The sequence below is a fragment of the Syngnathus acus genome, chromosome 10, assembly GCF_901709675.1.
Source record: "Syngnathus acus chromosome 10, fSynAcu1.2, whole genome shotgun sequence".
Lineage (NCBI taxonomy): Eukaryota > Metazoa > Chordata > Actinopteri > Syngnathiformes > Syngnathidae > Syngnathus > Syngnathus acus.
Genome location: NC_051095.1, coordinates 4,575,150 through 4,586,904, shown reverse-complemented (window position 1 = coordinate 4,586,904; position 11,755 = coordinate 4,575,150). Strand labels below are relative to the sequence as shown.

General features: G+C 43.0%; 1 protein-coding gene across 5 annotated transcripts in view; it reads right to left on the bottom strand.

Moving 5' to 3' along the window:
- Positions 1 to 335: 335 nt before the first annotated feature.
- Positions 336 to 11,755, bottom strand: part of kcnip4 (Kv channel interacting protein 4) — a 31,990-nt gene continuing 20,570 nt past the window's right edge. For 3 of the 5 annotated variants that reach the window (XM_037260650.1, XM_037260649.1, XM_037260651.1), the window contains exons 2-7: positions 3,010 to 3,134; positions 2,538 to 2,607; positions 2,252 to 2,430; positions 2,080 to 2,184; positions 1,750 to 1,812; positions 336 to 1,660 (exon numbers count right to left, since the gene is read on the bottom strand). In XM_037260650.1, coding sequence (XP_037116545.1) covers positions 1,613 to 1,660; positions 1,750 to 1,812; positions 2,080 to 2,184; positions 2,252 to 2,430; positions 2,538 to 2,607; positions 3,010 to 3,134 — 590 coding nt within the window. In that variant the 3' untranslated portion in view covers positions 336 to 1,612. Of the gene's footprint in view, positions 1,661 to 1,749; positions 1,813 to 2,079; positions 2,185 to 2,251; positions 2,431 to 2,537; positions 2,608 to 3,009; positions 3,135 to 3,463; positions 3,560 to 11,755 lie in introns of all 5 variants that reach the window. The other 2 variants (XM_037260648.1, XM_037260652.1) reach the window with 2 other exon arrangements.

The window sequence follows — 11,755 nt, the reverse complement described above, 5'->3', positions numbered from 1 at the left end:
CCACGTCAACATTCCTAATTCAATATTGTCCTTTGTGCTGCCTTCAATTGTCTTTTTTTTTGTGCAAGATAAATGCAACTTTGACCATCAGCTTTTTAGTTAAAATTTGACAGCCTATTTGGTTTGTATTAAAACATATTCTCAGGTCATTGGAGTGTTTGTTTTGAAAAATATAAAACATTAATACAAAGTATGGATTAAAAAAGACATACTTGAGAACGCGCTTCAGTGTCTTCACATTGATGCCGCTAGGGGGCAGCAGAGCACAAAAAACATTACGAACTTGCCGAATTCTCGCCCGTCAGTATTTTGTGTATGAAGGCAAATTGAAGAAGTAGAGGTTCATCAGTTTATTTTCACCTTGTGGTATATTTACACAAATGTAGAAATGCATCATGATAACTTTTGAAGTGTCATGTCAGGATTTCCTTACCTAACTAACAAAATAAATACAACCACGCCTTTGTCAAAGATAAACTGTACAACATTGAGTCATTTTAAGGAAGTCAAATGAAACAAACATACATCGCTTTTAAAACTACAATTCACATTTGTCTCTTAAAACCGCACTGTACAATGAGCGTAATGTGAATAAAAAAAAACGCTAGAAAATGAAAACAAAGAGGTCCACTTGGAGTGTTATTGCCGTCTAATGTTCTGTACATAGATTTAATATAAACTATTGGTGTGCTATGTGGACTAATCCATTCAGTCCAATCCTGGTCTTCTTCCATCAATCTTTATCTTTGCTGTATACATATATTGGTGATTCTCAAAAGTGGCACACGAATGCATTTGTCAAGTACAGTTCAGTTGTACTAACTTTTAAATATATTTTAATCAAAACAATCATCATTTCCTCCATAAATTTAAGTTACTGTATGTGAATGTCGGTTATGATGTTGGTACTTTGAGAGCCAAGTAGTTTTTGAAGTGCTACTTGGTGTAAAAAGTTTAAAAGGGAAATCAACCCCCAAATTTTCTTTTGAGTCTGTTTTGTGCATTCCAACTAATTGAAACGGTGTTCTGATTAAATTTTTGTTTGTGGAATATGAATGAAACAGCCAAAACTCACCTGTGTTTAGCCATCTCAAGGGTCGGCCATTTTGCCATTTGTTATTGACTGAAAATGACATCACAGTTTCCAGGTCACAACCAATCACAACTCACCAGTTTTCTGAATCTGAGTCGTGATTGGTTGTGACCTGAAAAGGCAACGTTGATGTCATTTGACAGCAAACGGCAAAATGGCCGCCCTCCAAGATGGATAGAAGTCATATTCCTCAGAGTTTAGACAAGTGGCGGCACATAGAACATATTATTATACAGACATTTTTGGGGTAGACTTCCCCTTTAAGAACCACTGCTATACAGAGTTAAAAACAATACACCGGTCATAAAGAAGACTGGAAATATAACGACAGGAACATAAAGGTCACAGTGATATCACCTGGCGGGAAAAGAATGGATAAACGATAAAAGTCAACTTTTCCAGAATGTTCCAAGCCAGGAACAACACGTGATGGGTGGAGGTCTGCATTTTCCACGCACACATGCACGCACACACACGCACACACATGCACACGCACAAACACTCCCTCGAGACGTCGAGTTAAAGGACGTTTTCAAAGAGGTGCATGGAGCGCATGATGTTTTCGTCCTGGTGACAAAAAAAAAAAAAAAACACGGTTAGGCAAGGCGAGCGTGCCAAAATGACGTGACGTCACAACGGCCGCCGCCACCGCTTACATTTTGGCAGCAGTCGATGAACTCGTCGATGGTCACCACGCCGTCTTTGTTCTTATCCATTTTCTGTTAGGGGAGGGGCAACATTACTTCATCGTTACTGTGGCTCCACATTCCCAAAATAAAACATTTTCCCCTCACGTAATTAAACAGATTCACAAGACCAACAGTCCGCTCCAAATGTATTGGGACACTCAAACCAATTAGTCAGTCCAGCCTTGATTTCATGCTATTTAAATAGCGACGTACTCAGGACAGAGGCCATTTTTTGTTTGAAAGCAACCAATTCCCAAGACTCCTTCATACCTTTCCAGGAAACAATCTACAACTTGCCTGAAAGAACACATCTACATGCTGGCGTGGCGTCTCCTCTTTGAGCACGGGGTACGTGCATTTGCCCATCATGTCGTAGATGGCCTTCATGATGTCGAGCATCTCCTGCGGGACAATACCGTCAACCCAGAAAATTTGACATTTTATTTGTAGGAGGTCCACTGAGCTGTACCTCTTTGGTGATGTAACCATCTTTGTTGATGTCATAGAGGTTGAAAGCCCAATTGAGTTTCTCTTGAATGGTGCCCCGCAATAAAATGGAAAGACCCATGACAAAATCTTCAAAGCTCACCGAGCCGTTGTGATCCGTGTCAAAGGCGTTGAACAGGAAGTGAGCGTACATCGACGCATCTGCAGGAGACGGAAAAAAAAAAGGAAGAATCAGCAGCAGCCCGTGTCCGACTTGTCTTTTCTTGCTCGAAAGGGGATTTGGATGAACAAAACGAGTGAGCACAAACCTCCTTGAGGGAAGAACTGGGCGTAAATGTCTTTGAACGTTTCCTCGTTGACGACGCCGCTTGGACATTCCTGCGAGAGACCACCACATTTTTTTTTTTTTCCTCAATGAGCGAGGGGACAGCATATATGCCGAATCTGACTCTGATTATCAGAGCCATCCAAGTAAAAAAGCAAAACAAATACTTCTTTGATTTAGATATAACAAATCGCTCATCCGTGAACATCGAAAACACGACGCAAAGCCCAGCCAGGCGTGAAATCCTTCCCGAGGTCATCATTTGTGACTTTTCACGTCAAGACCTTAGGGAGTTTTATTCAGAGCCTGCTTGACCACCAGAGCGTGCGCTCCGGACAAATAGCCTCATTCGGCTGCCACTTGAGTTGGAGGCGCTTTATTTGTCTTCGCCCACAGCTCAGTTTCTCCTCTTATGTTCGGTCGCCGGAAAGTTAAGCTTGCTGAGCATCACTCACATTCTTAAAGCCGCGGTAGAGGATCTGCAGTTCCTTGCGGGAGAAGCGCGTCTGCGCTTCCAGCTGTCCGAGACCTTCGGGGCGGTGACGCACGGTCGACAGTTCCAGCTCGTCTTCGATGCTGTCTGGGGGAGGAAAATGAAGGTCGTACATCAAATTTGGAAGGCTACAGTCCTGAGCTAACATTCACTTCTGTAGTTGCAATGTTTGCCAGCAGAGTCATCTGCTCCAATAAATAAAGCTCCGCCCACTAAATGGATGCCTTTTTCTTTCCCGTCAGCAAACCGGTGGAGATGCGATTTACCTTCACTGCTAACAACACAACACTCTTTCAAGCTATTTGACCAGTTTTCTCAAGAGCGCCCCCTTTGGTCACATGTGAGGTCACGAGGTGAACATCTTGTATGTTGCGTTAATCGTCTTTGACAAGAAGAGCCCGAGAAGTGCCACTTGCTTTGTTCGGCGCCCGACGACGACTTGGCGGCGGCCCACGGGAGCAACCTCATGAGGCGAGCCCTGACCCCGCCCTCGCGGACAAGCGACGGGTAACCTGGAGAGCACAAGTACATGGGGAGGGAGTGCGGTTACCGCGGCAACCGAGACATTGGGAGGGAGATGGGGGGTGGGCTGGATTTCTTCAGGGCAACAACATGAAGGAAGGCCGGTGATTGCAAGCGTCATGGTGGTGGAAAACGACACCTGTAAACAAGTTGAGGGGTGCCATGAGCGTGACATCACCACTCGGCATGACTTATTTAAAAGTCTGCCACTGGGTCAGCAGAACTCGAGACTGCTGACCTCCTCTTGTGCGGAGGAGAGACAGATATCTCATTAAGCCGCACTCCGATGGACGACTTTCTTCCTGTCGGCGTGGCGACACCATCTTCACTTATAAGAGGGTGTGCACACTTATGCAACCTCATTATTTTAATTGTTTATTCAAAAAGGTGGTGTGAAAAAAATGTAAATGGTAGGGAAAAAGTTTGAAATGAGTTTTCTTGGCCTCATTTAATGTCAAAGAAACCTGCCGTTTAAACAGGGGTGTGTACACTTTTTATATCCACTGTACTTAACTGTGTAAGGTATAGGAAGCTTGTATAATCTGGCCAATAAAAATGTGGTCGTTGCAAGTACATCTAGAAACGGCCAGATAAAATGGCCTCATAAAAAGGACAAAAACACCAATCCGGTTGTAAAAAAACACTTCCCAATCAATTTTTATTGTTATTCCTTGGACAGACTGACAACAGCGAGCATCTAAAAAGTGCACTGCCAAACGCATTTACCCCAACTTGGCGACGCTCGCTAATGGGGGAGGGCGGAAAAAGTCGTCATTTGTACTGTGGAGCATCGTTGCCGGGTGCAGATGGCAACCATTACGGCGCCTGACGCATTTCTCAGCGATGAGGGAGACATTTTGTTGATGTCTTTAAGCCACTTTGATTCATCGACGTTACCTGGCTGACACCACGCTCGCAATTACCATCTTGCGAAGCTTCGCTGGCTTTGATAACGTGCAGTTGTGAATTTAGGAAGCTTGATTTTAATTCACACCACGGGTAGCCAGACGTTTTGGCGAGAAGCTCAAGGACAAAGAGCTGGCCCGGAAGACGAATTATTTGCGGGTGCCAGACAAATACAACAATGTCGTTTCACTGCTCAAGGCTTCACGCGCTCACACCCGAGTCCAAATAGCCTACGGAGTTGCGCGACTTCAGTAGCAGCACCGCATTGACTGTCATGGACGTTTAAATTCGTCTACCGGAATCCAAACGTTGACTGCCGTCGCGAGTGCGTTTTGCAATTTAGGTCAGTGAACATTTGATGATTAACAGATTACAAAGTAATATTCTACAAAATGTGTTTACATTATTTTTAAAATCTGGTCTGGAATGTACACGTTCACTGTTTGAACCACAAAAACTATGAGCACTAAACCCAAAATATCACAAATTTGATATTTTCATTTTAGAGTGTTTGAATGAGCACAAAAAGAGTGAATAGGCCAGTTTAGCTAATAACAGAGTTTTTCTCGGTTTATTTTTTTTAATTTTTTTCATTCCTGTATGTATAGTGTCTTTGGGTGACCTTTTTTATTATTATTATTATTATTAATAATAATTATTATTATTAATATAATTAATTCGGTAACATTTACGGGTCAAAATACAATTCAAACTGCCTACTCAATTATTAATAATAATAATAATAATAATAATGCGAGGGACTGTTGTACTTTTTCGATTTTTCCTGTGAGCTTTGCAATGGATTCTGGTGTTGTTGACCTGAAGAATCAAGTACGCAGCTTTAGTGGACTTCTACAGATGCATACACACAAAAATGGTGGGTCGAACAGTAAGTTGAGCTACATGCAATGATGCAACATTCAGAACGTTCAGAGAGGGCTTCACATTAAAAATAAAGGGTGGAAATAGTCATCAAATGGCCATCCCTGCTGCACTTTTGCCTTCTTTTCCCTCCAAAGAAACCTCGTGGTTGTACATATTGTCATCGCCATTTTCCCCTCACCGCCCCGCAGCCACACAGAAAGGGATTATTAAGATTGAACGCCGCGCCAAGGCTTATAAGCGCGAGACAAAAAGCTCAGCAAAATGGAATTACCATAGGACACAGCACGGCCAATTTTGCACACAACAGCGCGATGTTTTCTGTTGCACCTGCTTTGTCAATTACTAAACAAGTGAATAAGGGGGAAGCTGAAAAGAATCAAACGGCAGGCCACCGACAGCCTGCAGGTTTGTCATTTATCTGAAAGTAAAGATCAAACCTCGCTGACCCTAAACTAACAAGCTCCCTGAACCTGAAAAGGAGCTGCTGATTTATATTTAATGAGTCTGCTTGACCTAGAAATGCATACGATGACCAGCACGGAGCGTTTGGAACTTTAGTGGTCACTACCGAAACATGAGTACAAGTGACATCCGTAAATCTGATATCGAGTCGGACTCTGAAAATGCAAGAATTTAAATGAATAAAGATTAATCAAAATAGATGAATCTATTTAGTTCACAAAGGTAGATGATAGAGTTAAATGTGGACACACACACTTATTAATTATAATTTGGAAGAAAGTCATGATTCCAGTGATAACAGACTTTGGAATAAGTTGAAAGAATGAGATAAAAAATTCCACACCCCTTAAATCACTGTTAAAGTGCACCAAGCAAATCCAACAACAAAGCGTCAGCACCTGAAAGCAATCCGACACCCGATTGTATCTCGATGGCAGCCGCGCGGCGCTCCTAATATAGGAGCACATTTATCAGCCAGCTCATCTCCATGGAAGGAGCGCATCTATCAACACCAGCCGCCGCCGGCCGTCAACAGGTGTACAATGAGAAACGTTGCTGAAATGTCATTGTCGGAAAAGGACTGATGTTACTCGACTGTTCTACGGCAGAACCAAATTATGCCACAACGGGTAGTAGACATGTCAATGACGGGTAATTGACTATGCTATGATGTCTTCGAGATATTTGAATGACAGGGTACTAGACTCTTCTAAAACATGGTACACTTACCCTGATGGGAAAATGAAGCTTCAAATTTGCTTCACGAACCAGTTGTTGTATTTATTGACTACTCTAGATGGCGCTGTAGCCCAAAATTGAAACAGTGTCCTCTAGAGCAGGGGTGTCAAACTCATTTTTTTTCACGGGGAGGGCCATTATGAGTCAACCCAAATAAATGTATGAGCACCTCATATTATATACATTAAAAGCTACAAAACAAACCGACAAATAAGTGGTTTTCAAATCAGACGGAAAAAAAAGATATTAAAAGTGAAGACAATTTGCAATTCTAGTGATGACATGAATTTGATGCACAATTTGTCTTCACGGGCCACATAAAATGATGTGGTGGGCCGTATCTGGCCCCCGGGCCTTGAATTTGACACCTGTGCTCTCGAGGAATGGAAAAAAAACAACTGGTTCATGATTCAACTTTGAAGCTTCATTTTTCCATGACTACAGTCGTAAGAGGTGTGAATCAGTTCTTTGGCAGGTACTACATAATACAACAAGATATTATAAAGTTCCACGACAGACAGGAAGAGGTAGTGTATCTATCAAATGTGAATAATGTAGGAGTGCTGCTGCAGAATAAGGAGGACACACGCTGATTAGCATCCACACAAGCTCAGTCAATAAAGCAAAAGAGATCCAAACAAAGTCCCCGCCGTGTAATGAAAAAGGGCCCCCACTACCAGCATCAGCCCTCATCCAATCAGATAACCCACACAGCGGATTCCAGAGGTGGATGCACAAACAAGCCCCAACGCGGGAGCGAGTCGGCATGAGCCATATGTCATTGTCGTTATTTAATAAAAAGTGCCTGCGACGTTTTACGACTGACGGGAAAATGCACGCAGCGTTTCGGAAAGACGTGAGCCAGGCGGTTAATACTGTATATGGCTTCACGTAGACAGACCTGCCACCTTGACAGATTGACGACATAGCAGGGCCCAACGAACGCTTCATTAGAAAGACGACTGTATTGTTTGTTGCTTACATGTACTGTTTTACTTTCTCGCTAATTTTAGTTCAAATTTGTCTGAACGATATTTTTATTTCATTGATTAATTTCATTTTCTCAAATATTAGTACAATAACTTAAAAAATGATAACAATCAGAGTGATAAAAACTCATTAACATTCAAAATCCATCATCTCCAAGATTATGAACAGGCCAACATGCAGCGCTTCCATTGTTAGACCCGTGAGAAATGCCAATTTTTAAATTAAAAATATATAAAAAAATGTAAAAGAAAAAATAATTTTTAATTTAACAAATACACCAAACTTACATATTGAGATTTTATTGCCCAACAGTTAAAATGGCTCTCCGTATTTTTAAATTAAAAATATATTCAAACATTTAAAAGAAAAAATATTTTTTAATTTAATTTAACAAATACACCAAACTTCAATATTGAGATTTTATTCCCCAACAGCAAAAATGGCTCCCCGCATAAACCAGGTGTCCCAATACTTTTGACTACACCGCGTTAGCTAGAGCAGTGCCAATCATGCCCTATCTGTCTTCTTTTGTTCCACATCAGCGGCCCGATCGTCTCCATCGCAATCTATTAGCGGTGATGTTTTCATCCAAAGTGATTGGCTCTTACTTTGGATCCGCCGCAGACTTCACTTGAGTGTAAACACCCCCAAGGGACACCGGCAAAAGGCCACGTCAATCACTTCCTCAATGCTAAAAAGGGGTTGAGGAAAAAAAACCAAAAGGCTAATTGCGCCACACGCTTGTAGTCCTTTTGAATTGATTTCTAGACCAGATACAGCATTGTTTAAAAAAATAAATAAAAAAGCATACCCAAAAAAAATGCAATTAAGCGAAGCAACCAAAATGATGGATTGAGCTAAAGTGGCTGAGTCAGCGCAATGCGAAGCACTTTTGCACTCCATACAAAAAAACAACAAGCATGGGAAATTTTGCTTACGGTGGGTTGATAAACATTGGCCTCCAGATGGAGTTTGCTCAGGTGGCATTTTTGTTTTTTGGGGGGGAGGGGGGGAGAGATGTCCACATGGACGCATGTTCAACCAAGTGTGCAATCTCTTGGAGCTACGACTTGACATTTCCCAAATTCACCCAAGAAGAATAAAAAAAATAAAAAAAAAACTTCCGCATTATTTGTATATGGCGGTTTTGAAATTAGTAGTTTAAACGAAGAAATAAATTAATAAATAAGTCATTGATAGGTATGAAAAACAAAGCGATAAAGTTGCAGCCACAAACTCAATATTTAATCCTTAAACTTGAAAACGACTTTCCTCCGAGGTCATTTTAGAGCCAAAATAACTATTTGTCTACCATTATTGACCATCTCGCCAGTTTCATAATTGCAAAATGATTTTTTTCCCCACGTGTCCCGAACTTCCCGCTCAGTGACTGACAAGCTCATCAGATGCTTGATTTTACCGCAGCGATTATCCCTCCAGACACCCAAGCGTATCGTGTTGATAACCACACGTGGATGTCGTCTGGCCTCATCGATTTCCATTCGGGGAAGCAAAAACTTGAACTCAATCTACGCCAAGCACGTCGCATCCCCAATTAGAAGGAAGCAAACACATACGTGTGTGAATGGCCACGCTAATTGGAAGTCTAACTGAAGTGTCATCAGAGCAGGTTGATTTAATGAGACCGACGCGGTCGGTCGGGATTAAAGCGAGTTTTTATCGCTGCCTCGCTAATTAGACGGCTTTTCCTTGAGATGCATATGAGACGCCGTTCGAGACTCCTCAACACATTTGAATCGTTTTCCTTTACAGTGTGTCCCAAATAAATAAGTAAATAAATATGAAACAAGGTTTTTGTTTAAGGTTGCAAAGGTGACCTTTCTTAGAACAAGTGGAAGCTTGAAAATTTCTCAAAGGCAATTTGCAAGACAGTAGGCGGAGTTAAATCAATGAAGATCTTCCCAGTGACCTCACGGCAGTGGATTTTATTTTAATGAGGTCTCAAAGACAAAAATTTACACCACAAAAACAGTCGAAAAGTGACTGATTTGAATGAAGAACTTTGAAGACCATGTCTCACTTTTTAAAATGATCCGCAGTGGATAGATAATGACAAGAGTCAAATCCAAACTAAAGTAAACAAAAACATGAAATCAAAACATGAACACAAATGACGACTACAAGACAAGAGAGGACTAGCCAGGAAATAAACTGTCAAATGTTCTTGACGACAGTTTATTTCAAACAGCATAAAAGAGTTCTATGCGACAAACTAGTCGTTTTTCCCCCGATGAATCTTAAACAGCTCTTTAAAACAAAAACCGCACTTTTTCCTTTTCTTTTGTTGTCGAACGTTATTAGCCATGATTGGAAAAAGGCTAATTCGACTGTATCTTGTATGCAAATAAATAAATAAAGACGTCATTCAAAATAAAAGTGTGAGGATATTGATTTGGGACCACCCTGTCTGACACTTCTTACCCTCGGAGAAGTTGATGATCCCCAAGATGTGCAGCAGCTTGATGGAAGCAAACACCAGCACCACGATGCCCACCGTCTGCAGCCCCTCCGTCTCCCAGATGGCGCTCAGCACCGGGCCGCCCTCGGACCACTCGTCGCCCCCTTGCCCCGAGCCGAAGCCGGAGCCGCCCCCCTCCTCGCCTTCCAAGCTACCGGGGCTGGCACCCGGTCCCGCGCTCCAGTTCCCCCGTGCCCACTCCAGAGCTAAGCCGGGCCGGGCGCACAAGCCAGGCGCCCCTCGGCACCCGTTTCCCGCCTGCCCGCTCCCTAAATCCAGGTCGAGACCTCGAGTCCGTCAGGTCACCAAAGCGATCGCATGGCCCCGGTGGGGACGTGAACTCGATCTAGACGACGATGACGGGAAAGCGGTGGGAGCAAACTCCGCTCTTGCACTTGAGAAGCGCTGAGCGAGGGGAGGAGGGGGAGGGAGGAGGAGGACGGGGCGTGTGAAGAAGGGAGGGAGGGGTCACCCCGACACAACACGATCCACCTCTTTTGTGGGACCTTCTCACTACATGTTCGCTCTGTCCAACTGCATGTTAACATGCTGGGGGGGTCAGCAGCAAAAAAAAAAAAAAAAAAAAGCATACCGCCCTCTACTGGCCTTTTCTAAAACTAGCAACTATTCTTTTGTTTACAGAGTCAGGAAAGATTTATACTGATCGTAGTTGTTGGTAAAAAAAAAAATCTCTACATAAAAGTTCTCAGTCCAGAAATTGTTGTGACGGCAAAAAGACAACATGCTAAGTTCCGACAGCCATGCTGAATGAGCGCCACTCATCAGCATCCCTCGTCCACGATTCATCTGGGGATTTTCATTAATTGCTTTAAGTGAACCATGAACGGTTTATCTCGCTCGCTCATCAATCAAAGCCGCTTGGCATGTCATTTACGAAGGGAGACACAATTAGGGGACACAATTAGGGACACCTGCGGCAACAGAAAGTGAAAGCAAGCCGCCATCTTTGGTGGCGAGGTGGAAAGGCGACGGCGTGGCGGTAAAAGGAGGAAACTGGGACGATCAAACACGGGTATACAAAATATTTCATTTGGTGGCTAACTGTTCTTTTTTGCTGTTATTGGAAAGAAAAAAAATGCCATGGCATAGAAAAATCCTGATGAATAAATAAAATTATTAAAAAATATATTTTTTCCCCAGTTAAGTTGGCTCCACCCTCAAACATTTTACTGACACATGCTCAACAGCGCCACCTATCCTTTAATTAATATGGACAAAGAGGGAGTGACAGGGTTACAAAAGACGAGCGGGCCCACGTGCAGAAGCCGATAACATTGAAGACATTTGATTTACGCCGCGCCGTTTGTTAGCTTGCCGGCGACCGGTCCGACAGATTGGTGAAAAGGTCAATGGCCGGCGAGGGACAGGAAACGTCGGCTGGGACGGCGGGGAGACATAAAAAGGCAGCCGCGACCCAGAAGGGTCGGAGCCGCTGTCCGATGCCGCCGGCCGGCAAGTGAAATACAATCGGCAGAGCTAATCGGCACCATCGGGAAAAATCAATACATCTCTTCTCAAAATTACAAATGGAAAGGGAAAATGATGTTCCTCAGTGTGTCCAGACAATTTGACGGATTTGCCGTATTTATTAACAAGTGTACACCGAAACTAACTTTCTCTGCTTTTTCCCGCTCGTCTTACCGGCGTATCTGACGTCCAACAAGCCAAACTGTTCCAGAACTTTGACGACGAGGACCACTACGAC